This window comes from Argentina anserina, chromosome 6 (assembly GCF_933775445.1).
Source record: "Argentina anserina chromosome 6, drPotAnse1.1, whole genome shotgun sequence".
NCBI lineage: Eukaryota > Viridiplantae > Streptophyta > Magnoliopsida > Rosales > Rosaceae > Argentina > Argentina anserina.
In genome coordinates this window covers 14,655,222-14,682,703 of record NC_065877.1, presented here as the reverse complement: position 1 = coordinate 14,682,703, position 27,482 = coordinate 14,655,222, and the positions used below count along the sequence as shown (strand labels likewise).

The 27,482-nt window shown below is 38.6% G+C and overlaps 3 protein-coding genes and 2 pseudogenes across 3 annotated transcripts; 3 read left to right on the top strand and 2 right to left on the bottom strand.

Annotated features, from left to right (window-relative positions):
• The first annotated feature begins 51 nt into the window (after window positions 1-51).
• LOC126800964 (cytochrome P450 93A3-like) lies at window positions 52-1,988 on the top strand. Its single transcript, XM_050528396.1, has 2 exons — window positions 52-1,049; window positions 1,356-1,988. Exons 1-2 carry the CDS (start codon window positions 102-104, stop codon window positions 1,986-1,988), a joined length of 1,581 nt encoding a protein of 526 aa, XP_050384353.1. The 5' UTR covers window positions 52-101.
• Window positions 1,989-5,969: 3,981 nt separating this feature from the next.
• LOC126800966 (uncharacterized) lies at window positions 5,970-9,752 on the top strand. Its single transcript, XM_050528397.1, has 5 exons — window positions 5,970-6,692; window positions 7,661-7,745; window positions 7,862-8,031; window positions 8,297-8,559; window positions 9,294-9,752. Exons 1-5 carry the CDS (start codon window positions 6,320-6,322, stop codon window positions 9,468-9,470), a joined length of 1,068 nt encoding a protein of 355 aa, XP_050384354.1. The 5' UTR covers window positions 5,970-6,319; the 3' UTR covers window positions 9,471-9,752.
• A 149-nt stretch (window positions 9,753-9,901) lies between these two features.
• Window positions 9,902-11,490, bottom strand: LOC126800967 (polygalacturonase inhibitor-like; annotated as a pseudogene).
• A 6,310-nt stretch (window positions 11,491-17,800) lies between these two features.
• Window positions 17,801-19,201, top strand: LOC126800965 (pentatricopeptide repeat-containing protein At1g62930, chloroplastic-like; annotated as a pseudogene).
• A 2,581-nt stretch (window positions 19,202-21,782) lies between these two features.
• On the bottom strand, window positions 21,783-23,039 carry LOC126800968 (polygalacturonase inhibitor). The gene is made up of 2 exons (XM_050528398.1): window positions 22,484-23,039; window positions 21,783-22,393 (listed from the first exon to the last, which is right to left on the bottom strand). Exons 1-2 carry the CDS (start codon window positions 23,028-23,030, stop codon window positions 21,942-21,944), a joined length of 999 nt encoding a protein of 332 aa, XP_050384355.1. The 5' UTR covers window positions 23,031-23,039; the 3' UTR covers window positions 21,783-21,941.
• Window positions 23,040-27,482: the final 4,443 nt, after the last annotated feature.

The following is a 27,482-nucleotide window of genomic DNA, read 5'->3' as shown; positions in this document are numbered from 1 at the left end:
ATGATAAGCAAACACTAAAACTTTGAGAGTTTGATACCAGAGGAATTTAACTTCTGTAAAAACAAGTTGTCTGACATTTTTATACAGCACTCCAAAATTGCATGCTTTTCGAGGATCAATACAAACATTCAACCATGGAGACAGATTTCCATGGGTACGTCATACTTTTGTTTGTTTTGCTAGTCTCTACAATTCTTTTCCGAACCATATTGGCCAAATTTCGGACCAGTTCCCGCCTTCCACCTAGTCCAATGGCCTTACCAATCATTGGACACCTTCACCTCCTTGCCCCAATACCTCACCAAGCGCTTCACAAGCTATCAAACCGCATCGGACCATTATTTCATATCTTTCTTGGTTCTGTCCCTTGTGTAGTTGTTTCCTCCCCGGAAATGGCAAAAGAGTTCCTTAAGACTCATGAAGCTTCCTTCTCCAACAGACCATATATAGCAGCTGTTGATTATCTCACATATGGCTCAGCTGATTTTGCATTTGCGCCTTATGGACCCTACTGGAAATTCATGAAGAAACTCTGCATGTCTGAACTTCTCGGTGGAAGAACACTCGATCAGCTCCATCCAGTGAGACGTGAGGAGATGACTAGCTTCATAGTCATGATTCTAAATAAGGCCAAGAAAAATGAGGCAGTTGATGTTGGTGCTGACCTTGTAAGTGTAACCAACAATATCATATCAAGAATGCTTATGGGGCAGAGTTGTTCTGCAAGCGAAAAGGAAGCTAACAAGGTCAGAAAGTTGGTCAGAGCTATTGCTGAGCTTACAGGGAAGTTCAATTTATCGGACTTCATTTGGTTTTGTAAGAATTTGGATTTGCAGGGATTTGGAAAAAGACTTGAAGAAGTGCGTGATCAGTTCGACACGATGATGCAGAGGATCATCAAGGAGCACCAAGAGGCTCGAAAGAAGAAGAAGGAACTGGGTAAAAGGGATGACGATGTTAAAGATCTGCTCGACATTTTACTCGATATATCTGAAGATGAGACCTCAGAGATTAGACTGACTAGCGAAAACATAAAGGCCTTCATCCTGGTACCATATTCTTCTTACTAATAATCTAACCAAAAAAAAAAATTCTACTTACTGTAAAATATGTTTGTTGCTAATTCACTTACATGATGAGTTGATAACCAACACCTCTGCAGATTTCTAGTAAAGCTTTCAACGCATCCATGATCTAGCATTTGTCGAATGACAGCTATAAACTAAAACTTTGAGGGTACCGCAGAAATGTATCTTTACAAGACATATTTTCTGCTGGCACCAACACATCTGCAATCATGAAATTTATGGTCCCAAATAATGCAAGTGATGTTTATGAAATTTCCCATGCCACAGGACATATTTGCTGCTGGCACCAACACATCTGCAATCACAACAGAATGGGCACTAGCAGAGCTAATCAACCACCCAGATATCATGTACAAAGCAAGACAAGAAATCGGCTCCATAATTGGGAACAACAGGCTTGTAAAAGAATCCGACATTGCAAAACTTCCATACCTGCAAGCCATAGTGAAAGAGACACTAAGGCTTCATCCTACAGGTCCATTAATTTTGAGAGAGTCGACTGAACCCTGTTCTATTGGCGGCTATGAGATACCAGCGAAAACCAGATTGTTTGTTAATGTGTGGGCTATCAACAGAGACCCCAGTCACTGGGAGAAGCCTCTGGAATTTGAGCCAGAGAGGTTTACTCGCAACGAAGGTAATGGGAAAAGCCAACTAGATGTGAGAGGACAGCATTTTCATTTGTTGCCATTTGGTAGTGGAAGAAGAGGGTGTCCTGGAACCTCACTAGCCCTGCAGGTTGTGCAGACAACACTTGCAGCTATGATTCAGTGCTTTGAATGGAAGGTACCTAATGGTACTGTTGACATGGAAGAGGGCCTTGGATTATCACTTCCTAGGGCTCATCCTTTGGTTTGTGTTCCAGTTGCTAGGCTCAATCCCTTTCCATCTTTTGATTAAACGTAAAGAATCATCTAACTGATTTATGCTATATTATTAAGGTGTATGATGGGAAGTCTGGTAAGGACAGTGATAAATCTTAGTGGGAGGAAGAGGTACAATGATTTACATGCTTAACGTAGAGAGGAATAGTTGCTATGTCTTTCTCCATCATCACTTTCATCAGTGTGTTTCGCAAATAACTTTTTTCTCTCTTAAATATAGAGCGACTTTCATGTGACATAGACCAATGTATATTTATACCTGAGGATCTTTAAGTGATCTTCAGTGAGGACATTAAGATGTTTATGTGACATTAAAGATGTGTATGTGATCTTTAATCCAAAATACAACCAAAACTGCACGAGTCGCCAGAGAAATTGGGTTAAATCCCTTGAGTTAAATGAACCAATATCATTCTCAGCCATACCCTTCTATTTAAGCAAGAAAGTTCTACCTTCCAATTGTGTATGCATAGACAAAAGTAGTTATAATGATCAAACTATGAAGAAATTCCACATGATATGTGCAGATATTCTAGCAGACTAAGCAGAGTGTGATCATACCTCATATGCAGTGTGAGAATGCCCTTGGTCCATATACCGAGAACCACATACATACCCAGTAGTGTGAGAGTGTTTGTTTCATTTACCTGATAGGGTCAATCCCTCTCTAATGGAGGTGTGAAAACTATGTGATGTTTACATGAGTAAATCAAGCGCACCTATTGTTTTGGTGACCCATTAATTAATTGAGTTTATTTTGTTGAAACTTAGAGCAACTTTTGTTGAAGTTAAGAAACAAATCTACAACCTTATGGTGGTAGGTGGTTGATTTGTTTGACAAAATTGAGCATTGAGCATGTCAACATTGAGCATGAATCAAGGAAGAAGATTGACTTTGCTTCCATGCATGTTACATGTAAATGCATGAATTGCACAAAGATGTTTGCCTATATAAAGACATGAGAAGTGGTGCAATAAACATAGAAGAACAATAAGGGAGAGATCATCTTGTGTGTGATCAAGAGTGAGAGATAGGGAGAAAACTCCAAGTAGAAAGTTTTGTGTGTGTAGCAAAATAAAGTGTGTGAGAGTGTATCCCTTCAAGTGTGAGTCTTGTAGTAGTGTTTCTCTCGGTGTAACATTTCTTCGTATAATTGAGGTTCTTTATTGTTCATACCCGTGGACGTAGGCATTTTACCGAACCACGTTAAATCTCGGTGTTCTCTTTCATTTTATTTTCGCTTGTGGTTGTGAGTTATTTCGATTTCCATTATTCAGTTCATTCTTCCGCATTCCCTAACATTACCAACCACGAGACTCCAGTATCAAAAAGCAACATGATGTGCACAGATGATGGATCTTCGTTGAACACTCCCTGGGCTGTAGCCCATATGACTTTTTCAGTTTTGTCTAATTAAACCACTTAATTATCCTAAATCTTGTAATCACAGCCCAGTAAATTTTTTGAGTTTGTTACATGCCCTTCATTAAATAGGCTTAATTATCTTAAAAACCTCACATATTCACAAGCCAAGAGGATTAAACCGAATCAAATTTGCATAGTCAATGATACATAATTAATCATATATACCGTAAAATCTAGTTAAATTAATACTTGATTAATTAATAAATTTACTAAAATAATAATTTGTATCGGTCTCTCGGGACTAACGTGCTAAATTAATAATTCATTAAATTTATAAGATAATAGAAATTTGAGAATTCATATACACTTTGTCGAATATATAAATTAATAATTTCATAATTTATATAATAAATTTTAAATTTATGAAGATTTTATTTAAAAAATTTATTAATATAATCATCACCAGACAATAAAATATTTTTAATAATGTTATACATCAGAAAAAATAATATATTTAATAAGATTGTACATGATAAATTAAATAATGTAGTGTATAAACAACATAAAAACTTTTTTTTGTTCGAAAAAGTGAAACAAACTATTTATTATACCTTGATAAATTAATAAGTTATTAATTAATTAATATATTATTAATTTATAAATGTATTATTATCTCGCTAAATTAATAAAATTTGTTAGTCCCGACGCTATTAATTTATAGAAATTTTACTGTATCTTGAGTACCTTAATTCTAGCAAAACAATTTTGGAAAGTTCCTTTAATCAAGCCATTTTAACTCAATTCATGGTGCTTACCCCAATCCTAAACTATCAAAACCTGAATTAAGCCAATTATATACTTTTTAGTATGTGATCCCATAAATGATACAAAAAGAATCTCATTGAAATGTTTTTAATGAAAATTTAGCCCAATCTATTTTAAAATCCGGGCTCATCCGTCCCTAGTGATATATGTATGATATGCTATGAAGCACGGACACGGACACGAGTGTCCATATTGGACACAATACGATACGCGGACACGCCTAATGAAATTTTTGTTGGACACGGACACGTTTTGGACACGTTAATTAAATATTATTTTAAATATATATATAATTAAATATTATTTTCTAAAAATTAATTTTTAGTTTGGGTTTTGATTTAAAGGCCTTGTTCGACGCTTAAAATGTATTTTTCTAACTTCACACTTATTTCTTATGTTTACAAAATGTTTTCCCTTTTAAAAATATTTTCTAGAAAATTGATTTATACTAACTTCAAAGGAGTTAGCCTAAAACCATGGAAAAACCTAACTTCCTCTAATTGCCCAAAACCCGAGCCCATAGTTAGACCCAATTCTCATTCTTTTAACTTTCTTCTTTCCTCTCCCCATTTTCTTCGACACTTCAACACAGAGGGAGAGAAAACTCTCTCTCTTTCATCTTCATCGAACCGCCGAGCTCCACCGCCAAGGTCACATCGTCACCATCACTGCGACCCGACCACATGCAATCCCACCTTATTCTTCCTCTCTTCCTCTTCTACAATACCATAACCTTAGATTGAGCAAGCAACCATGCTTTGCCTCAAACCGGATTTGAAGCAGTGGAGAGCGGTTGGAGCTACACCGCCGATGTCGAGCTTCTTAGACCCCAATTTGGTAAGACCGACTCCCTATCTTCATACCCATTCAATTTCAATTTCAATTTTATGGAATTAATATACTTATTCTTTCTTCTCCTTTTTTTGGGTTCACACCGACGCTTCGGCAAACTTCCCACTCCAAATTGGTGAGCACAGTTCTCTTCCTTTAGTTTTAATTCGATTCTCTTTCCAATTCCTTGGATTAGACATAGTTCTCAAAGATTTTGGTTTCTGATTCCATGTTCACATTAGTTTCGGATTGGCTCAAAACCGATCCGATCCGACCTTGAATTTCAACTCAACTGAAAATTCAGCCAATAGTTTCATGGGTCAGGTGTCGGAGCGTGTCCATAGAGGATATGCACGTGTCCGGGGAGTGTCCGAGAGTGTCTGAAGCGTGTCCGAAAAGCAGTTCGCGTGTCTTAACGTATCGGAGCGTGTCCAAGCGTGTCCGTGTCCGTGTCCGTGTCGGACACGCGACACGCGACCTCTTGAGCGTGTCCGTGCAACATAGATGATATGTCAAACCACACAAAATGGCAATTAGAAATCGCCACAAATGCTGAATCAGTTCAAAGAAAACCTAATACAAGATCATGACTAGTTACCTGGATCGTCTCCCACAAATTTAACTGGGTTCTTCGATGCTGGTGAACATTCAGTTACACTAAGAAATTCTCAAAGATGACTGAAATCAGCAGTACTCCGTTGGAGTCCATCAAAATCATGTAGGGTAGCTTTCAGTTGTGACTTGTGACCTTCTATGTTCTCTGTTTCCCTTTAGTTGTTTCGTGGTTGTTATCACAAGCGACCAGGACCATGATTCTATGTTATTTTCCTTAGTGCTCAGCAACACGAATTATAACTTCATTTTATGACTAAAACAATATGAATAATAAGACAATAAATAATAAAAGTGGATAAAGGCTGATGTGGCACGTAGACCAATCCAGCGTGTCCCTGTAGAGCTGGTATATTTTTCAAGCCCGCAGTTTTGTTGTCTGGGTTTTTTGAGGCTTTGCTGCTATCAGTCGGCTCTCCTTTTCTTTCGGTTTCATCAAATTCTGGATCTCTCCCCTCGACTTTCTCACGACCCCCGTCTCCACCATGCCCCCATATCCTTAAGATACCCTATTTTCATATTCTCCTTTTCAAAAGATTCAGATTCTTCTCTCGCCAATTACATTCACCTATTTCAAAACATTCACCAAATTTCGATTTTTATTGAATTATTTGCAACAGTCCTCCTTTTCTCTTCCTAACATATTGAATCCCATCTGGGTTTTGTTTCTTTCGATTCATATTGTTGCAAATCTTTGTTCTTGAATTCAACACATGGCAGCCAAGCTGGGATCGCTCCATTATGTATTGGACCATATTTACGGTGCGTTCATGCACAGAACCAAGATGACTCCTCAATTCTTCTCAAGAGGGTGGGGCGGTAAACAGCTTGAAATGCTGGAGAGGATGTTTGACCAGCTATTTCCAGAGGCTGCGGGACAGAATTGGCCTCCCATTTTGGTGAGGCCCACTTGGAAGACAGTTTGGGAGAGCAAGGGTGCTTGTCTTCGAGAAGGTGTGTTCAGGACTCCTTGTGATGAGCAGCTTCTGAGTGCTTTGCCTCCTGAGAGTCACAGTGCAAGAGTTGCTTTTCTCGTTCCCAAATCGGTCCCCCCTCAGAAAATGGCCTGTGTGGTTCATCTTGCAGGTATATTCTGAAATTCATATGGTTTTCGGCCTTTTGATTTGATTGTGATTGGGATTTTGGATCAGCTTTTTGCTGATTGTGCAATGTAGTATAGCTAATCATGATGTTTAACTTAAGACTAAAGAGAGATGGAATTTAGATTGATTGATTCGTCTTCTTGTCTATAGGGAATATGAAATCGATTGAGGCTTAAATTTTACTATTAGATATGATTTGCTAGAAATTTGAGATGGCACTTTGCTGCCTACATGTGTATTTGTTTTGAAGAGAAGATTCAATGTATAGTGTACTTGAAAGATTGGTCACTTTGAATGCTACTAAGCTGCACCTGGGATACCTTCTTACTAGTGGGGGCTAAGCCCGAAGCAAATATACAGGCCAAAGAAGAATTCCTATGGTTGATTCTACATGGGTAGATTTGCCTTTTATGCTGTGGCTCGGCCTGGTTTTCTGACAGTGTTAATTTTTATCTTCATCTGTTGGGATTGAATTTCATTCTTGTTTAGGAACAAGGTATAAACTTCTTGGTGAAACACTTTGTTGAAGTATACAAATTGTGTTTAACATTTGTGCTGACTTTTATATTGGATTGATGATTCATGCACCAGCTATGGACTTTACTCTTTACATTGTTAATATCTTCTTTCGTCTGTTGGGATTGAATTAGGTTCTTATTTTGGAACATGATATCAACCTGTTGGTGAAACACATTTATTTGCAGATTTGTAGTATACCAGTTTTAAAAAAAAACTTAACCCACTTTATTATTCTTGATGATTCCTACAGTACTGTCTATGGACATTGTAGTGTGTTTCATTTCTTTTTTAATTAACTGTTTTTTTGTTGAAGTAGTCACTTTGTAATTAACTTACTAGAGATTTTCTAATAACAAAGAAATATTGGATTGTAGCATTTAGCTGAATTAATTACTTTGCCTTTTTGTGTGAACATTGGACTTTTTATTTCAGGGACTGGGGACCATTCATTTGAACGAAGGTTACGACTTGGGGGACCATTACTGAAGGAAAACATTGCAACTATGGTGCTTGAGAGGTATGACTCGATTCAGCATTCTCAGAACCCTTTTAACTAAAATCAGGGTTTTGGTGGTTACTATGGAAAAAGATATGTCATTACAGCCTTTGATTGAAGTAGATATGTCATTGCAGCCCTTTCTATGGAAAAAGACGTCCTATGCTGCAGCGTGGTGCAAAGCTGTTGTGTGTTAGTGACTTGCTTTTATTAGGAAAGGCAACCATTGAAGAAGCTCGCAGTCTCTTGCATTGGTTAGACTCTGAGGAAGGCTTTGGGAAAATGGGTGTTTGTGGACTTAGTATGGGTAAGACTCAACTAAATCATCCACACTAGCTTCAAGTATTAGACCAACCTGCTCCTTTTAACTTTGGAGTTCCTACTATAATATTCTTTTTATTTTCTTACAAAATTTGAACAGATTTTTTTTTCTGCTGTATAGATTGACATTTATGTTCAGAGTTGTAAAAGAATTCAAATGACTTTATGGATTTACCCTGAAATTGGAATTCTTCACCTTAAATTTGGTCAAATGTTATTTTGATCCCATATGGTACGTTTATGAAATCTAGGAGGGGTACATGCTGCAATGGTTGGATCACTGCACCCTACACCTGTTGCAACTCTTCCTTTTCTATCTCCACACTCCGCTACTGTGGCATTCTGTGAGGGAATATTACAGCACGCTACTGCATGGGAAGCACTGAGAAAGGATCTTGCAGTAATGACTCTTGAGGAAGTCAGAGAGCGAATGCGCAATGTTTTATCTCTCACAGATGTGACACGCTTTCCGATTCCAAAAAACCCCAATGCTGTGATATTTGTCTCTGCTACAGTAAGTATCTTTTGGGATTCAATATCAACTTATGATTATTATAGGGTACAGACATCATGCAAAGAGCAGTTTCTTCCTTTTCCTGTTAACCCATGCTGATGGTTAGGTAAAATTTAGCATTTCTTGGTTGAGATATTTCTTTCATTTGGGTGATAAGTAGATTATACATGCTGCTTCTAGCAAGAGCTTTCATTTTGAATAGATTTAAATAAAAGCATTTGAAATTATATTGCTATCAGTAGTAAATGAAAAGAAATTATCTTGATGTAAGGGAAAAATGAGTATGCACCTTCCAGGTTCCTAGTTCCTGTGGAAAAATGTATCATTGGAAAATGTTAAGGCTCTGCATTGCTCACCTAAGAGGCTTCGAGTTCATGTTTTTCCAAAACTTGTACATACGTTGTAATATTGAATACAGATTGACATGATAAACAAGCTGTTTGTGTAGTTTGTAAAATTTGACTGTTGCTCAGTCATAGCTGTCCTTTGTGATAACAGTGGCTTGATCTTAAATATCTGTTTGTGTGCATGTGCTTTTGTTTTCTATTTTTGACCGATGATGATTGAACTACCATTCTATTGAGAGATGATTTTTTGGGTGCCTAAATTGGATTCCTCGTCTATACTCTCTGGAAGCCATCCTTTCTGGATAAATGCATATCACCACTACATTAGTTGATGTTCTTTCACATATGTTTACAAGCTTGTTTACTTTAAATGAATATGTTTTTCAGGATGATGGGTACATCCCAAAACACTCAGTGTTAGAGCTTAAGAAAGCTTGGCCTGGTTCAGAAGTAAGATGGGTCACTGGTGGACATGTCTCCTCTTTTCTTCTCCACAATGACGAGTTTCGCAAGGCCATTAAAGATGGACTTGACAGATTACAATGGAAGGAGTCTCCATTGTGACATTGGCATTACATGAGAAGAAGACACCTTGTACTTGGTCTGAAATGGTAAATCTTCACTACTAATTCTGACTGCTGTTGTATAAAGTGGATATAGTTGATGTCTGGAACACCCCAAATGGGGTATTTTATGCAGAATCTGTTTCCCCATGTTCTCTCATGACTTGTGTATCTCATTTTGCACTCTAATCTGTAAGTGTCCAATTCTGCTGGTAGAGATACTGGGTTCTTCGTAAATTAATAATGTATATTTTAAAGTATAACATTCATCTGAGTATTCAAACTGGCCTTTTTTATGTCAACTTTTTTGTCTCGATTGACTAGAAGATTAGAGTGAATACATGCAAGAAGTACGTTCTTTGAATCTTAGTTCTAATTCATGTGTGAAGCGTCAGCCTTTTGTATAAAATTCAACACACTTCTGAAGGTTATCATTGACTTAACTTCTACATGATTTTGGTCAATTTCGAGCATTTTGAAGAAATGAGTATTTCAAAATTATCAGCCAAAGACCAAGGCTGCTTATTTGCCAGAAGCACATTTATTGTTGAACGTTAAGCTGCCAGATTATGCAGGGGTGCATTATTTGCAGCTTGGGAGCGGAGTACCGCAAAGGCACTGGTTATGAAAAATGTGGTGTTGTCGAAATTCTGCAAGTTCCCACCCACCGGAATCTGACCACACAACCTGTTATAGCTCACATTGAAGAACTGCAACTTAACTACAGTTAACTCCTCCGGAATACTCCCTGTGAGCCTGTTATGATTCAAGTCTTGTGAAATCAGACTCTGGGAAAACTCCGCCTTCGACAGATTAAATTCAAACATGTTCCTGGACAAATCTATGCTCTGTGTTGTCTTGTTCAACCCGAAAAAGAACGATGCATCACCTTCGAGCATGTTACGCGACAGGTCTATGGATCTGAAGTCCATGTTCCCCAAAGAGGTCGGTATCTTGCCTGTGAGCTGGTTGTGGGAGAGGTCGATATCCGGAATAACACCAGTGAATCGTCCCAACGAGCTCGGAATTTTACCTGCGATCGAGCCAGGCATTAATCATAGATACTAACATAAGAATTAAGAAATGTTGTTTTGAGAGTAGTGGAGTTCCTCGTTGTACCTGTGAGCTTGTTAGGGTCTAGATGTAGAGAAGCCAAATTTGGCAGCTGAGAAAGTGAGCTGGGGATGGAGCCGGTGAGGTTGTAGTTGAGTTCAATCAAAGTCAGGTTCTTCAGTTGGCCTAAGAAGTAAGAAGTCAGGGACTGAGCCTGTGAGGTTGTTCCACCCGAGTCTAAGCGTCGTGAGATGTTTGAGCTTGGCATGGCGGGTTGGATAACGGTCACATTAGGTTGCTTGCGAATCACGAGAGTTTCGAGATACGGCAAGTCGCCAACTTGGGGAGGAATCCGGCCGGAAATCTGATTGTAGGGTACGACAGTGAGGGAGATGATGCGGTTGGTGGTGGGATCACATTCGACGTTGTTCCATGTAGTACAACAGTCGACGTCGGATTTCCATGAGATTAGTATGGGTTGTTGAAGGCTGCCTAGATTTTTAAGAGGATTTCTTGTCCTGGTGGTGGCAGAGTTCGGAGAGAGTTGGGATAAGAATGGTGCAGAATAATATAGTGAAGCAGAAGAGGGTGGAGAGCTTGAGGTCCATGATTGTGGGTTTTGGGTGAGAAGTGAGATTCAGTTTGTATATTTAAAGTAATGCATTATGCATGTAGATAAGTCAAAGATTATGATATTTGGGTTGCAAATCTGACGGCGGCATCTGACAGCTCACGGCGGCGAAACATAGTGTAGTGGTAGGCGGCCTTTCAAACACCTAATATATCAGAATGTGAACTGAAAGATGGTGCTGCAGAACAAGATGGTAATGTTGGTGAGGATTAATCCTCCGACTTCTGGTATGCTTTATTATTCAGCATTAGTTACAGATTTAAATTTAACTAGGTAAGAGTAGCAAAACATTTAAAATGTAATTTGTATCGTGGGACATTTTATTCACAATTGTCAAATTTTTCTTATGTAAATAAAATTTAAATGTTGGATAATATACCGTTTAAAACAAAACATTATTAATAAGCTTGATCGTGGTATACGCCTTTAAATTCACATCAAAGAATAATATGAATCATCCAAAGTATTTACTACCTAACAGCTAGACAATCATTATGATAGGGGAGTGAAACAAGTTAACACTCGTACCCGACAAAAACATTTGGTTACAATTAAATTGCTTACGCTCTACCATAAATTCCCTATAGTAGTGTCGTCTTAATTTTCTGTATTTCTACTGCTTATCATCTGTGACACTAATTCACTCATATTATTAATTATTTCATCGGTTGCTGCCGGCTTCCCTCATGGTTTGGTCCTGCCCTTGCTGCTTAAGAGAAGAAACTACTGTATGTAAGAAACTCTCAGCAGCAAGTTTCTCTGCTCAGCAAATTATAGTCCTCTTTCTATTCATGTTCCTAGCTCTATCTCTATCTTCTTTCTCAACAACTCGTTCTACTTCTGCTCCACTTCCTGTTCCTCCTCTTTTTCTTTCTCTTTCTCTTTCTCTCTTCGCCACTTTCTGTAAGCAGCCAACATCTCAAGATCATTCTTTCTACGCACTTCTGGGTGCTTATTCCACTGTCCTTCCAGCTTAATGGCCTTCGCCTTTTCCCCATATATTTAACCTCCTCCTTGACTCCATCATCTTATGGTATTAAATGTTTTAATTTAACTTCATCATCTTACGGTATTAAATGTTTTTATTTATTAAAAACATACATCCCTTAAACTAACTCAACTGGGACATGCAAGCCTTACTCTTAAACCCATCAATAAAAACTAACCAAACTTAACTCTAAGAGTAACCAAAGTTTTAAACTCCTTAATCACATAATCATTGTCAATTGCTTGCCGGATCACATTCAATGACATTATCATTACCAAGTGGATCAAACTCATCTCTCACAGAACTAGGTAAAGTAGACTTAAAAGATGGTTATTCAATTACTTCAATAGCAATTGGAGTGGTTACAGAAACTTGTGAATGTGAACATGCTGATGGTGGATCACTCTTTCTACTAAACCATGTATCCATTTCTTTAGATTTGGGCATTTTGACATGATTAATGTGATCATCATTAGACATTCTGAAAAATACATCATAAATTTCAGTCACTAAACAAGTGTTCGTATGCAATATTTGAAGTAATTATATATAATCTAATATGTTGCAGAAACACAAATGCAAGTTGGAATTGAGTTCTCTTATAGAAAAAAAAAACCATAATTTTTCTTCTACATTAGCTAGAAGCAATCATACGATAATAAACTTTACTACTTCAGTGGTAAATTCTAGTAAGTCATACTTTGATCGATTTACTTCCCAAACAAACAAACCATTCTTATCAATTAATTAAACCTAAATATTCATCCCTAATTTCCTACAATCTTAACTACAAACCCAAATAGGCAAATACTCAATCTCTCATAGTCTCATCGGCCATCACTAACACCAAATTTCATATTCTAAATTTCCAACCATTCTAAATCAATAGTTTAACAAACGAACCCATATACCCAGTTTTTATGACCTCCAATTCTCTAACATACCCATCAAATTTCATATTCGAATCATTCCATAATCGAAAACTTAATTTAATTTTGAAAACAGCTTAGAGCAATAGAGCTAAACTTGTAGTTTGTAGATGAGAGTTTCGGCGGTGCGGGGAAATGGTGACGGCTAGTGGTGACAGCCAAGGGCTTGAACTGAAAAATACCAGAAAGATTAGAAGAAGACGAGAAGAAAGACAATGTCACAACCCCGAAATTTCGAATGATAAAACTCGAAATCGGAGCCATGAAAACTCCAAAACAATCTCAAATATATTGAAATCATTTTATAGTAACAGTGTATCGAAATTGAGTTCATAGTACGACTCAGTCGACTTGATTAATACATAACCAGTTTATAACTCAAGTATTATAACAAATGGAAATGTAAAATTCTCTCAATCCTCATCACAAGTAGAAGAAATAAACTCCGGAAATCTTCTGAGTAAGCCTTCCAAACCTCCTAATCCACACCTCCAGAACTATCCCCTACACCATCGAATAGGTGCACCGGAATTGTAAACACAAATCCGGTAAGCTTTGCAGCTTGTATGAGTAAACTAATAGTATAACATACACCGCATACAAAAGAAAATAACTGAAAACATTTAAAGATAAGTATACTCATGAGACACTGAATGGCACATCTGGTTGTCTAATAATATTTGAAAATATGTGTACTCATGAGTCATTGGGCAACCCATCTGTTTACCAAATATCATACAAAAACACGGGTACTCATGAGACCCAAGTAATCATTTGTTACCCCTCATGCAGTACACTGGCAGACAGACTAGAGCTCTAACTGATCGTAACTAACACCGGGTTAAGGCTTGGTTCCGATTACTGCCAACAACGTCTGAAGACTAGAAAACGTTTTAACAAGACTCAATGTTAAACTACGTACAATATAACAATCAACACATGTTTATTGTACTACAACCAAGCGACTCTTGCACAATGATATAAATATAGTTACCACAGTATAATCTCATTTGAAATAAAAACCGTAACATTATATAATATAGCAACTCATATATATGTATCATATTTACCATTTTTGTATACATACACAACCCACTATATTATATACATGTCATAGTTCAATATTTTAAGAAATCATAAATATGAGTCACCGCCAAGGGTAGACTCGTCATAGTGAGATTTACTCACCTTATTTCTTGCATGAAATTTCCACGACACCGACAGCAATTCCCTCACTCGTTTCGTCGGTCACCTAATAGCATGATAAGGTGCTTAGAAAACGATACGTAAAATCTCAAGTGCCGATTCTGTACAACTGGTCACTGTTCATGATTTACTGTTCAAAAAATTATTGTTCATGATTTACTGTTCATGGCGCATGGGGCTCACGCACCACCCAAACCGGCGCACGTGACCTCACGCAACCCCTAAAAACCTGTAATTCCTCCTCTTACACCATTATAGGTTGAAAGCCTAGCCCCTACCGCCCTCACCTCCTCCCACACGCCGCCACAGAGGGCGGCACGCACATCACCACCATCTCCGCCCAAAATTTACCAAAACAACAAACATCCAACATCAAGGATGAAGAGCATGAGGAGGAGATTACAACCATACCTGCGTTGCAACCCAGATCGTCGGAAAATGGCCAGAAAGTCTCCAGAAAGCTTCGGTAGCTCCAACCTTATCTTCGTCGTTAAAACCTCTGATTTTGAGCTCCAAATTCGTGCTAAACCCAGCTAAGAGATCGAATCGAGATTCTATGGCTCGAAACTCACCGGCGACGAAGCTTGGATCGGCGATGGATATGCAGAAATCGTCGATCGTCGATCGTCGATCGTCGGCGTGACTTCTCGGCGACGATGGAGGGTGCGTCTCATCCAGGGGTTGGAGCAGTCGGCCGTGCGGTGGTCTTGGGACCGGCAGTGAAGGCCACGGTGGCCGGAGAGGGGATATCGGCGGTGGTGAATTTGGTGAAGGAGGGTCGGGGGAGGGAGAGAGGGCTGCGGGGGAAAGATTTCCATTTTGGGAAATTAGGTTTTCCCCAACTTTTTCCTTTTATACATTTCCGAATTCGGAAACCAACTTTCGTCGATAATAACATTCACATACGACGTCTAATTAATGTGCGCCGCGTGCCCAAGAAGTCACGAACTCGTATCGACAAGCTATACGACTTCCGTGAATAAAGTTTTCATAGACGAGCGACGAAAATAAAAGTCAACTCTCAAGTCATAGAAAACGAACGTTTTTCAATTTAAATTTCCGATATTGGTTTCATGTCGTCTGACATCGACGAGTAGGCGTAAAAAATGCTATTTTTACTCAATTTACCAAGTTCAATAATTATAAGAATCATACGACTTAAACCCGAAAATTCGGGATATTACGGACAAAAAAGTGAGAAATTGAGAAATGCATTTATGTGCTTTCTATTTTACTTTATTTTTTAAAATAGAAGCTGGGATTTTAGGGCTTCAATTTCACCTAAGCTCTAGCCCAATCAAGCCTAGGTTGGATCCACCCTGGCAAGCACAAAGTAGTAAGTTGGACTTATGTTTCTTCATCATTGGGTTTCCACCAATAGTGATGCATGTGTATCATATCGATACATCAGTAAGAGTAGTGACATAAATAGAAATTTCAGTGGTGCACCGAAAAAAAAATATATAATACATTTACATATATATACCAATGTGATCGATTATTTGTAATTTGAACATGCAAAAACTAAAATACTTTCTTAACTACTAATTCACTGTGAGGATCTAATCCCTATATTAAAAACTAGTAAATAATTAGAAGAAAAAAAAACACATTTGAAGCTTGGAAGAATCGAAATAAGGACCTGAAGGATTGAACAAACAGAGCGGACCAACTGAAATGTTTACATGAGAGCTATAAAACCATATAAACCTTATTGGTGCACTCGCACCATTAGGACCAATGTGGCTCCGCTACTGAGTAAGAGTCCAACTCAATCTGATTATTATCCATATGTTGAAAGTTTCTAATGAAAACAAGTTATGCTTATGGAAAGTTGTCAATCTAATCTTTGGTTATAGTAAGTGTCCTACTGAAGTACAGAAACTCGAATTTCAATCTATCGTCCATATACATCATGTAATACTGGCATCGAGGGAGATTTAGCTATCCAAAATTTTGCTGCTTTTATATTATTTTGGTGACTCCCAAAACCCTATTTTGGGGATGTGGAAGGTGTAGGAGAACAACTCTACTTGATGTCCTGAATTTTGTAGTGATCGGAATCGGATTGCCTTCAGTGACCCTACACGCTGAACCCTAAAGCCTTCAGGGACATTCTTGCTACATAAATTGAACTACCACGAATGCGGTTAAGAAACTAAGGTTATGTCAAATCACTCACATAACCTCATAACCAGTAATGTTAACAATAAGGGGGAACATATATAGAGATTTGACTCATATCGATATGGTGACATCAAATCAATATATCATACATTGGAGCAATTACATAATGCTAGAAGACAACAACACATCTATTAATAACTAAGTCTTAGGACGCTAGGCACATACTTTTTAGTATATTGTTGAATTGAGTACCGCAATTTTGATGTTCCATCATGCACACCGTACATATATTTCGTAGTTAGAATAACTTACCAACAATAAGAGCGTTGTCCATCTCTATTAATAATGCTACAGTGTTGGGACAGTTTTGCTCTCACTCTTGAGTTTGACAATTACACATATGCCCTTTCCTCCCTAGAAAGCAATGTCGAAAGTTTCTCCAATTCTCATGTGGTCCCGTTGGAAATACATGAGAAAATTCTTTGAGGAATGATAAAAAAAAAATAGTAAAACAACATTACCTATGATGTGGTAATTGAAGTAAACAATGTGACATTCGACAAAATAGGATAGGTTAAATGTCAAAGAATTCGATCAATCAATCTAATTTATTGTTCAACCCTAAAAATTTTGAGGATCCATTTATTATAACTAACATTTCTACACGTGCGGAATTTTTTTATTCAATATCTGATATTTCTCGATATTATGTCGAAAATTTCTTTTTTTTGGGTCTTCGATATCTCCTTGATACTCGATATTTTAGTCCTTGATTTCCTCAGTTAGACTTGAGCTGCCACCTGCCAATCAACTCTCGATGGCAGAGTTCCTCACATGTAGCCTTATATATATATATATATTTAAACATAGTTTCGGCATATTTGCTTGAAAAAGATTTGATACAGTTTTATGGTGGTATAATTATGCTACATTTGATTTAAAAAATCCAAGAAAGAATATCTGGAAGACAACAAAGGTATAGAAGAAGATTATAATAAAATAAATTTATGACATATGTATTTGCTGCCTTTTCTTTTGCAAATTTGGACAAGAATATGCTGTTACAATTACTAGCTAATTTGGAGAATAATGAGCTCTTACATACAACTAAAATGTATTATGATTGTGAAAAATGTACCATGACTTTAACGGCAATTTATGCAATTTAACATTGTTTAAAATAAAAATATGTATTATTACGATTTATTTTTAACACAATCTCACTTAAACTAACAAAAATGCACGGCTAGTTATCTTAAAGAGAAGCACTTGGCCTATTACTCACTCTCCTTAGCCAAAATTTAAATATATATTCCAGCGTTTACCACGTTGGCACAAGAAGAGTGCACACATACTGTAGTCAATTCATGTGAACAACAAAGACAACAGGAGAGAAGCCAAAATAAGACCTTGAGAGCTGTGGTACGAAATCACAAAAGTTCACAACAAATCTCAACTTTCATGATGATGATGATGCTCAGCCGCAGTGGGAGAGGTATGCTTTCTTCTTGTTTTCCCCTCAGCAATTCCAGGGCTCTGTTTCATTCGGGAGGAACCCATCCACCCAATGTGAATAATGTCGAGGATGCCCTGAAGGTGTTCGATCAAATGCCTCACCCGCGTCCTCTGCCTTCCGTTATCCCTTTCAATCAAGTCTTGACTCAACTTGTCAAATGGAAGCACTATGCTACAGTCATCCCTCTCTTTAGACAACTGCTCCTCCATAGAATTGCTCCGAATCACGTTACTCTTTCTATTGTCATCAACTCGTATTGCCACTTCAACCAAACGTAATTACCTACTCCACTCTCATCCACGGCTTTGTCCCAGAATCAACTTTCTGAGGCTACACGAATTTTCACAAAAATGCTGGAGGAAGGTCACTGTAAGCCCAATGTACTTTCACCACCCTTATAAAGGGCATCTGCATGACTGGAAACAACACTGCTGCCATTCAGTTACTCCGGAAGATGGAAGATATTGGATGCCAGCCTGACACATTTTCCTACAGCACCATCATTGACAGCCTCTGCAAGGACAGACTCATTGAAGAAGCACTCAACTTCTTTTTGGAAATGATCGGCAGGGGTATTGCTCCAAATGTTGTCACATACACCTCCTTAATTCAAGGACTTTGCAATGTAGGTGATAAAAAACAAGCTACACGGCTGCTTGATGAAATGCCCAGTAAAAATATCTTTCCAGATGTCGTACCTTCAGTGTCATAGTTGATGCCTCCTGCAAGGAAGGGATGGTTGTGGAAGCGGAAAGAGTGGTTGAAATCATGATTCAAAGACATGTCGAGCCTAACACTATTAGATATAACTCACTTATGGCCGGTTATTGTTTGGGGGGGGAGATGGACGAGGCAAGATGCATTTTTGATCTCATGGTTAGCAAGGGCTCTATAGTTCATGTGTGGTATTGTAACATATCAATTAAGGGATATTGCAAGACCAAAAAGGTTGATAAGGCATATGAGTTTTATAAGGAAATGGATGGTATGGAACTCATTCCAGATACCATTACTTATAACACTCTTATTGATGGCTTTTTCAAAGCTGGCAGATTCCAAGAAGCAGAAAAGTTGATCTACGAGGTGCAAGCTTGCGGCCAGTTTCCAGATATTCAACCCGCAACTTTCGACGGCAAGAGAATTGCTTAAAGAGATTGAAGCCAATAATGTAAAAAACAAATAGTGAATTAAGAGTTTATTTATTGTTCAAGAATTTAGTAGATCTGGATTTGTTGCTGCTGTTAAATTCACCATAAATTTGCTTTGAAGTATGCCAATTTCTTCACCACTCTAATGTTTTAATCTCAGTTGCCTTTTTTTTTTTCCTTGTTTAGATTCAGAATTATAGATCGCAAGTTAGATTCTGTGTTGCAACACTATGCATGATTTGTTCCTTTAATTTTCATCTGAAACTGTTTGAACTTTTAATATCATTGGGATTCCTTGATATTGCTTTATGTCCTGCTCTATTTGAATTGAAGATGATCAGAATTAAGGACTCTGTGGCATTTCAATTGCTTAAAGCTTCATCAGGAAGAAGACCCTTCTCCACTCATGGCCATGTATTCCCTCCAACATTGTTGCAAGAAAATGAGCAAGATTCCCCTCTTCAGAATACACAAGGTAACTTCTCTTTTGGGTTTGAACCCAGATGAATGTACTATTGTTTTCTCTTTTGTTGGTTCCCAGTGTTAGAATTTCAATGGAAAACCATTATATATAGTTTCTTGAGGCAATTTCTCAATATTATTTGCAGGAATGTTTCTGGAGCTGATGAGCTTGGCCTGGAAATAATACACAGTGCACTTCCTATGCAACTAATGTTTGTAGCAGACCCTGCTAATCGACATAGCTTTCGTTGTGCATATAGGTATACGATGGGGATGATTAGACGTAATTCCACAAAAAAAAGTACATCACAAATGCATTTCTAATCTTTCTCTGCAAATGACGATTTTACAGGAATATTTTTCACCTTAAATTGCTTGCATACATTGCTTTTCTCATTGAAATTCATATGAATGTGTTTTATATTGGGATGTTCTACTTCTGATATTCAAAATTGCTAGTCTAGGATGTCACACTGAGAATCTCTTTTCATATTCTATTGATGAGTCTCCTATGCTAAGACCAGCGAGGCAATACGTGGCACTAAAGGTCATTTGGTGCTCCTGCAGTGTTTCAGGCATATGTATAGCTAAAGATGACCGCATTCTCAATTCTGATCTGTTCATTTGCAGAGTTTCTCATGCTTTCTTTCAATAATATTTGTCAGCATTTCTTGCTAAGTTTTGCACTTTCTAGGAGTGTAATGATTAATCAGTACTTAGTACTCAGTCATGTTTAATGGAAATTTCAAATTTCAACCAATCCTTAAAACTAGCATGATTTTTTTTGCTGTAGTTATATAATTTACAGGAATATTTTTCACCTCAAATTGCTTTTCTCATTGAAATTCATATGAATGTGTTTTATATTGGGATGTTCTACTTCTTATCTTCAAAATTGCTAGTATAGGATGTCATGTGTAATAAATACTGAGAATTTTTTATTCATATTCTATTGATGAGTCTCCTATGCTAAGACCAGCGAGACAATACATGGCACAAAGGTCATTTGGTGCTCCTGCAGTGTTTCTCTCATGGGCCATGCAAGGGATCTTCAGTGATTTTGATGCATGAAAATTTACCCTATATATTCTCGATGTTGTCTTGTCTCTACTTTCCCCCTTTAAGTAAAGTCTGAAGTCTGATGTAAGTTTTCAATATCTCTCAATCATCATAGGATGACAGCATTGCTATCAGTTTCATACATGAACTTTTAGATTCATTCGTTTTTCCTATTTTTAAATATTGCAGGGGTAATTCTTAACTAAAGAGAAACTAGAGTACCAGGCTTGGTGCTTAATGGATAAGAAAATAGAGCATTGGTTGCTCAAAGGGTAAGTTAATAAAGCATCTGTGCTTTTTTTTTTTTTGACACCCTCCGAAGCCAGTTTTTGGGACCTTCGGATTGGCAATAGAGGTTTCCCCACAGGCCTTTTAGCCATTGGACTACTCCTCTTCCGGGGTAAGTTAATAAAGCATCTGTGCTCACAGGACAATGTCTAGTGGGAAGCGCTTCTATTGCGGACATTGTGGCCCACAATAGAAGCATCTGTTGGTCATTTGATGTAATTCTTTACCTTGACATTTTCCATGTTTTGTTTTGACTTTTCCTATTTTAATTAGTTCTGGAGATATAGAAACTCCTGTTGATTGCGTCATTACTAGGTTAGATGAACCCATTATACATGTTTTCTTCTTTAATTGCAGTAGCTAGGCAAATGCAGTAAACATTCTTTTGGATCCTATATTTTTTTCTTCTTCTTTTGGCATGGGCATTTAGCCGTGCTGTCGTTGCCCATAATATCGCTCAGTAAGTTGCACCAGCTTTCCTCTGCAGTAAGGCTAGATTTTCTTATGGCCCGGCTGGCAGGCAGTAAATTTTCATTTTATCTTCCAGATTTTCTATTGTAGATACTCCAAAATTGCTTCAGTAGTAGCGTACGAAATGATGTTTATACTCAGATTGCGAGTTTGCGACTATATTCCTCCTTACTCTCTCTTCTATGTTGTTTTAAAGTTTGGACTGCTAATAATTTGATTGTGCATAGATGGTTTTGGGCTCTAGGGACACTGCTATTAGTCATCCTTACATGCAATTGTGTTAAAGTTCGCGTTAATAACTTTGGATGTCATTTTCATCATTTCATGATTACACAGAAAATGATGCTCTTAAGTCTTATTTATATTAGAACAGTTTGCTCTGTAGAGTCCAGAATCACCAACGTTATCTTGTCATTTTCTTAACGAAGGTTGAGGCTAAAAGATTCATCCACATTTATTTAGTTTTGTTGGTTAATCCGGGTGCTTATTTGCTTTAAGCAATGAAGCCATTTATTTATGCAAACACCTTTACACATAAAACCAACTATATTCAAATTGCCAGCCTACTTAGATCTTCCATTCCGGTGTTCATTACTAGCAACTTGGGAGTGGAGCACCGCACAGACACCGGTTATGGAAATACGAAGTCGTGTCGAAGCTCTGTAACTTCCCGCCTACCGGAATCCGATCACACAACCTGTTGTAGCTCACATTGAACAACTGCAAATTATCCAATTGAGTCAACTGCCCTGGGATACTCCCTGTGATCCTGTTATGGTTCAAGTCCACCGAGCTCAAGCTTGTCGAAAACACCACCTTGGACAGATCGAATTCCAGCATGTTCCTTGACAAATCCACGATCTGGGTCGTCTTGTTCGACCCGAATATCATTGACGCGTCGCCTTCGAGCATGTTGCGTGACAAGTCTATTTGATCAAAGTTCATGTTAGCAAATGAGGTTGGAATTTTGCCTGTGAGCTTGTTGTGGGAGAGGAAGAGATCTGGAACCGTTCCAACAAATTGCCCGAATGAGCTAGGAATAGGACCTGTATAAGTTACAAAACAATGTCATTACTACGTAACTAAATGAGGAACTGTATGGAGTTTTAATGGGGAAGTTTTCATTGTATCCGTACCTGTGAGCTGGTTGCGGTCAAGACGAAGAGCTAGCAAGTTGGGTAGCTTTGAAAGCGAGCTGGGGATGGAGCCTGTGAAGTTGTTAAAGTTGAGCTCGAGGAAGGTGAGGTTCTTGAGCTCACTGAGGAAGTCAGGGACTGAGCCTGAGAGGCCGTTCCAGCTGAGCCTGAGCATCTTGAGGTGCTTGAGCTTTGCGATGGAGGGCTGAATGGGACCGGTGAGATTGGGGAGCTTGCGGAGCACGAGTGTTTCAAGGTAGGGCAAATCTCCGACTTGGGCGGGGATTTGGCCGGTGAGACGGTCGTCGGTGAAGATGGTGAGGGAGTTGATGCGGTTGGTGTTGGGATCACACTCAACGTTGTACCAGTCGGTACAGCAGTCGGCGTCGGATTTCCATGAGGACAAGATGTAGGGATTGTTGAAGGCTGTCTTGATTTCGAAGAGAACGTTTTTGTCTTTAGGGTTGCAGAGCTCGGAGAGGGTTGGGGTTAGAATGGTGGAGATGAACACAGAAAAGCAGAGGAGAGTGGAGAGCTTGAGGTCCATGATTTTGGGTTTCTCGTGAGAGCTAGGATTGTGAAATTGGATTTGAAGAAGTTCTGGATTTATAGGTTTGGCATGTTTCCGATAAGTCAAAGATAATTTGCGATTTGGGGTGATGTATCATGTATGTAGTGACAAACTCACGAAAGCTTTGGTTGGTTTGCCGCATATATAAGTCGGTAGTCAATTCAAACATGCAATACAGAATTATTAGCCAAGTAGCTAGCTAGGCAGAATGGCAAAATCTATTCTCATTGATTCGAGATTAACTATAGTTCTGAAAGTCGTCGAAAAATCTCAAGTTCTGAAATTGTTTGACCTCCATCACTCCATGCATCTTTTTAACTTCTGGTGTTACATGGGGAAGTGAATATGTATTATAACGCATGGTGAGGGCTACGACGCTTATCAATACATATTCATTTTCCCATGGTCATATGTTATATAGTTGCAAGATGTGAATCATGTGATAGTGTTGCAACTATACGAAGCACTACAATAATATTAGATGATCGAGCTTCAGGGACGTTGGTTAATTATTGACCTCTCACTATAACAATTACTTGCATGTTTTGTCATATTGCTACCACTCATCAGATTCGGTTAGCTTTGGAATGTAGATTGTGTATGTGACAAAACTGTAACGAATCACGAAAGGTGGTCAAGGTTTGCCGCATAACACAATTATTGATAGGTCAAAGGTGAGGGCTACATGGCTTATCTATGTGCTGGATCCTGCAGGCAAATTGATGAAGATGACTTCGGAAAGCAAAGCGCAAAGCAATTCAAGACCAGCATTGGAACACATATGTGCTTAATCCAGCTTGCTCGTGGTCCTAAATCTCACACCGCATGGGACCTTCCCCAAGTCCTTGTTTTAGTTAACAAACGAGTATGAATAAATTCTTATTATTCGTGTTGATTTATCCGTAGGAAAATGCTTCATTGATGGGTGACTTATTTAAACCCAAGATTTGGGAAAGTCAGAGGTGTCGGCTTCTTGTTAGGTTAAGTTTTCATTCCCGTTTCTGGACGTCCCGAAGAGAAAGTGATTGTGTTGGAAGCCAGACTTCGCCCCTAAACCCCTAAATTGAGAACTTTTCTTTGGACCAAGCTTCACAAAAAAACTCCGTTGACTAATATTCAAAGAAAAACTAGACAATTTGCTACTGATGATTCATGTCGTTTTTTTTTGGGGAATGAATGACTTCAATTGACAATTGTCATGCACGGCCAAAAGACTAAATAGATGGAGGGACAAAAACACTCCAAATGCATACCTAAGATAATAACGGCACACATACGCACTTATTCAAAACCAAAGTACATAATGAAAAAAAAAACTAAAACAAAAAAAAAATAAAGCATAAGAATTTTCTATCTCAAAATTAAATCAGGGCCTAAGGCATCAATCGCGTATCATACACTACACTGGAAGCAAGAAAACAAGTCTCTTGATTAGATTTAGAGCAACCTAAACGACCCTAGCTAGTTCCAACAAAGCCCAACAATGTAAAGAGTGGCCAATGCTCGGCTCCATTGCGCCATACTGCTCTGAGGGATGATAATTGATATCAAGTGGCCATGTCCTTTCTTTTGCATTTATTGGTTCATTTGGAAATGGAAGATTAAACGTGTTTTTGATCCTAGTCGCGGCTTGATTTGTTAGTTATTTCTCTCTTCTTCTTTTTTAACTAAAATAAAGCAACAAAACCTAGATCTACTCCTCTTCCCAGCTGATCGAAATGGCATGCTGGGGACAATACAAGATGAAGGCAATTAAACCATTCAGAGTGAGAATGATTGGCATAAGAAGCATGAGCTAATTTATCCGCCAGAAAATTTCCTTCCCAATGAACATACATGGAATAACCGATTTAAAAGTTCTCGATAGCTCCGAATTCCTGCCCGGAAACGATATTCCTGTTACACCAACGAACTGAAATTTTTACAGTTACTGCATCAAGTACCGCTTTAGCTGCATAAACTCTTCTACAATAAAACGATGGTGGGTATGTTTATGAAAAAATCTTTTTTCTAACTAAGTTGAAATATATATAACAGGAGGTAAGTATGAGAGCGGCTCCACGTTTTGCGGATCGACATGGTGCGACCAAACCAACTGGTGGCGGAGAGCTTTATGCTTTTCAGACCAAGCAGCGGCAGGAGGATGGCTACGGTCTCTTAGCCAACGGCGTCAGACTTCTGATCGTGTTTTTCCAAGGCCCCGGTCGGGTTGTTTCTTGGCTGAGGGCGTTTTACAGGCTGTGGATCGACCGATCTGTGGAATCTCTTCCTAGATTTTTTGAATCCGACCTTGATTGGCATGGAGAGGTGAGGTTTCCTCTTAGGTGCGGGTCGGCGTTAGATGTGCCGACAAAACTCTCTAAGGAATCATGATCTTTTTTTGTGTTGGTTCGACCTTGATCGAGAGTGGCAACCGTGCCGGTCGGAGGAGGCCGTCGGGCTTGGCTGAAGCAGATCTGGAAGAATCCCCAAGGTCAGGTCTGGGACTGGGTCTGGGCCTTCGGGTCTGTGTTTGGGCATGGAGTTTTTTTGCCCATTACAGCTGGTCTTGACCCTTTTGGATATGCATGAATGAAGGGTGACCCTACCGGTTAAGACAAGGAGATCGCGTAGACTCTTGCGTCTCATCTAAACTATTCTGACTGATTAATTCTTCCATCTTACAATGGATATTGTGTGTCGTACACCAATTGAGGTTTCTAGGTGATGCGTAATATCTGCTACAGATGTTTTTTGGAATGCTTGTTTTATCCTCTGATAGTTTTAGGTTTTTTTGTGCTCATTTTTTTTTTTAGAATCGACGATAGTCATATATTAATGTAGGAACATAACATGAATATGAAACACTCTTTAAGACTTCGAAACAATGGAACCATGCGAGCCAAATAAGTAAAACATATATAACTCTGTGCTACCAAACCATCAATGAGAATACATAAAGTAACCAAGAATTCAAATCCATAACCAAATATGAGTCTACTATTTATCATCCCACTAGTGGCGTCCTACTCAGAGGAGATAACCTAACAAGATCTAAAGAGACCGCCTAGCTCATCATCATCGGGGTCACGCTCACGCTCCATCAAATTGACTAGTTCCACTAAAGGCAAAGGAGCCACCTTCTTACCCTCTAGCGCAACAACTAGCAAAGCCCAAGTGAGAACTCGACATCAAGCCCAAGCCCAGACCCACATGATAAGGACACCTAGAGAAATGGGCACCCATATCGCAGATCCACCATACCTAGGCATCGTGCGCACCATCATCGACATCGTCATCTCTCTGATCACAAGGCCCAAAAACGACCCAAACTCAGGCAGCCAAGACCCACCGACGTCGGCACTACCCACCTCACTCGGCGATCTGAGAAGAGATCTGAAACGTGAGGATTGGAGATTGAATGAAGAGATAGCCAGATCACCATTGTAGCGATGAGAATCCCAGCACCCAAACCTTAATTGACCTCTGGCGTAGTCAAAATGCCTCTGCATAGGAGTGAATTTTCCAAGCCACCACCCAAGAACCCTAGGAGGTAAGTACCTCTATAAATCACAATAGGTGGCCAGAACCACCCCGAATCTAGAACTAAGCCAAAGCTTTGAACACCAAATGTACCAATGCCACCGCTGCCTCCACTGTCCTTGAACCCTCTGCCACCAAAGAATAGGCTAGGGTAATTACGTGCTCATTTTTAATGAGACTTACTTATCGTTGATTATATTGTATTTGGTGATCTTAGATCACTGCTTGAAGTCGTAAGGCAATACGGTTTATGATGTATGTAGCATTCTGGGTCTTGGTTATGATAATTATGTTATTTAGAAAAAAAACTAAGCTGAAATATTGCAAAAGTCAGAGGATAAAACTTAAGCATCAAAATTACATAAATGACTGCGTACAATTAAGCACCAAGTAACCCCGTGTTCCACAGGAATTCGTTACTCTGGGATCCGAACTCGTTTTAACTTTGTTTTTTTATGAAGTTTATGTTGATAAATAAAAATACAATTGTGACTCCTTGGAGGGTTGCCTCTATATATGAAGAAGTATCCCTGAAATTTCTGATTAGGGGAAGAACAGCAATATTCTAAGTGTGGATTTGTATTTATCAAAGGGGAATAAAGGAAGAGAATAAGGGGCAAAGGCATCTTTGTGTGCAAGGTCATCTCCCCTTGAGGTTTCTTTCTGTAATGCTTTTGCACGTCTCTTAAAATCACCACCGAGCTGCTTTAGCACTTTAATCATCTTTATATGGTTTGCTTTGCTTTGGTTTCTATTAACTCTGCTGCAGAAGGAGGAGAACTGTGCTGTGTGCATTTCACAGAAAATTACTAGAATGAAAAGAAAGTGAACTAAAGGGCAATTTTGGGCTGCTCATTATATGTGTACAGTGACAAATAAAGGCTGGGAAATAATCTGGGAAAGTGA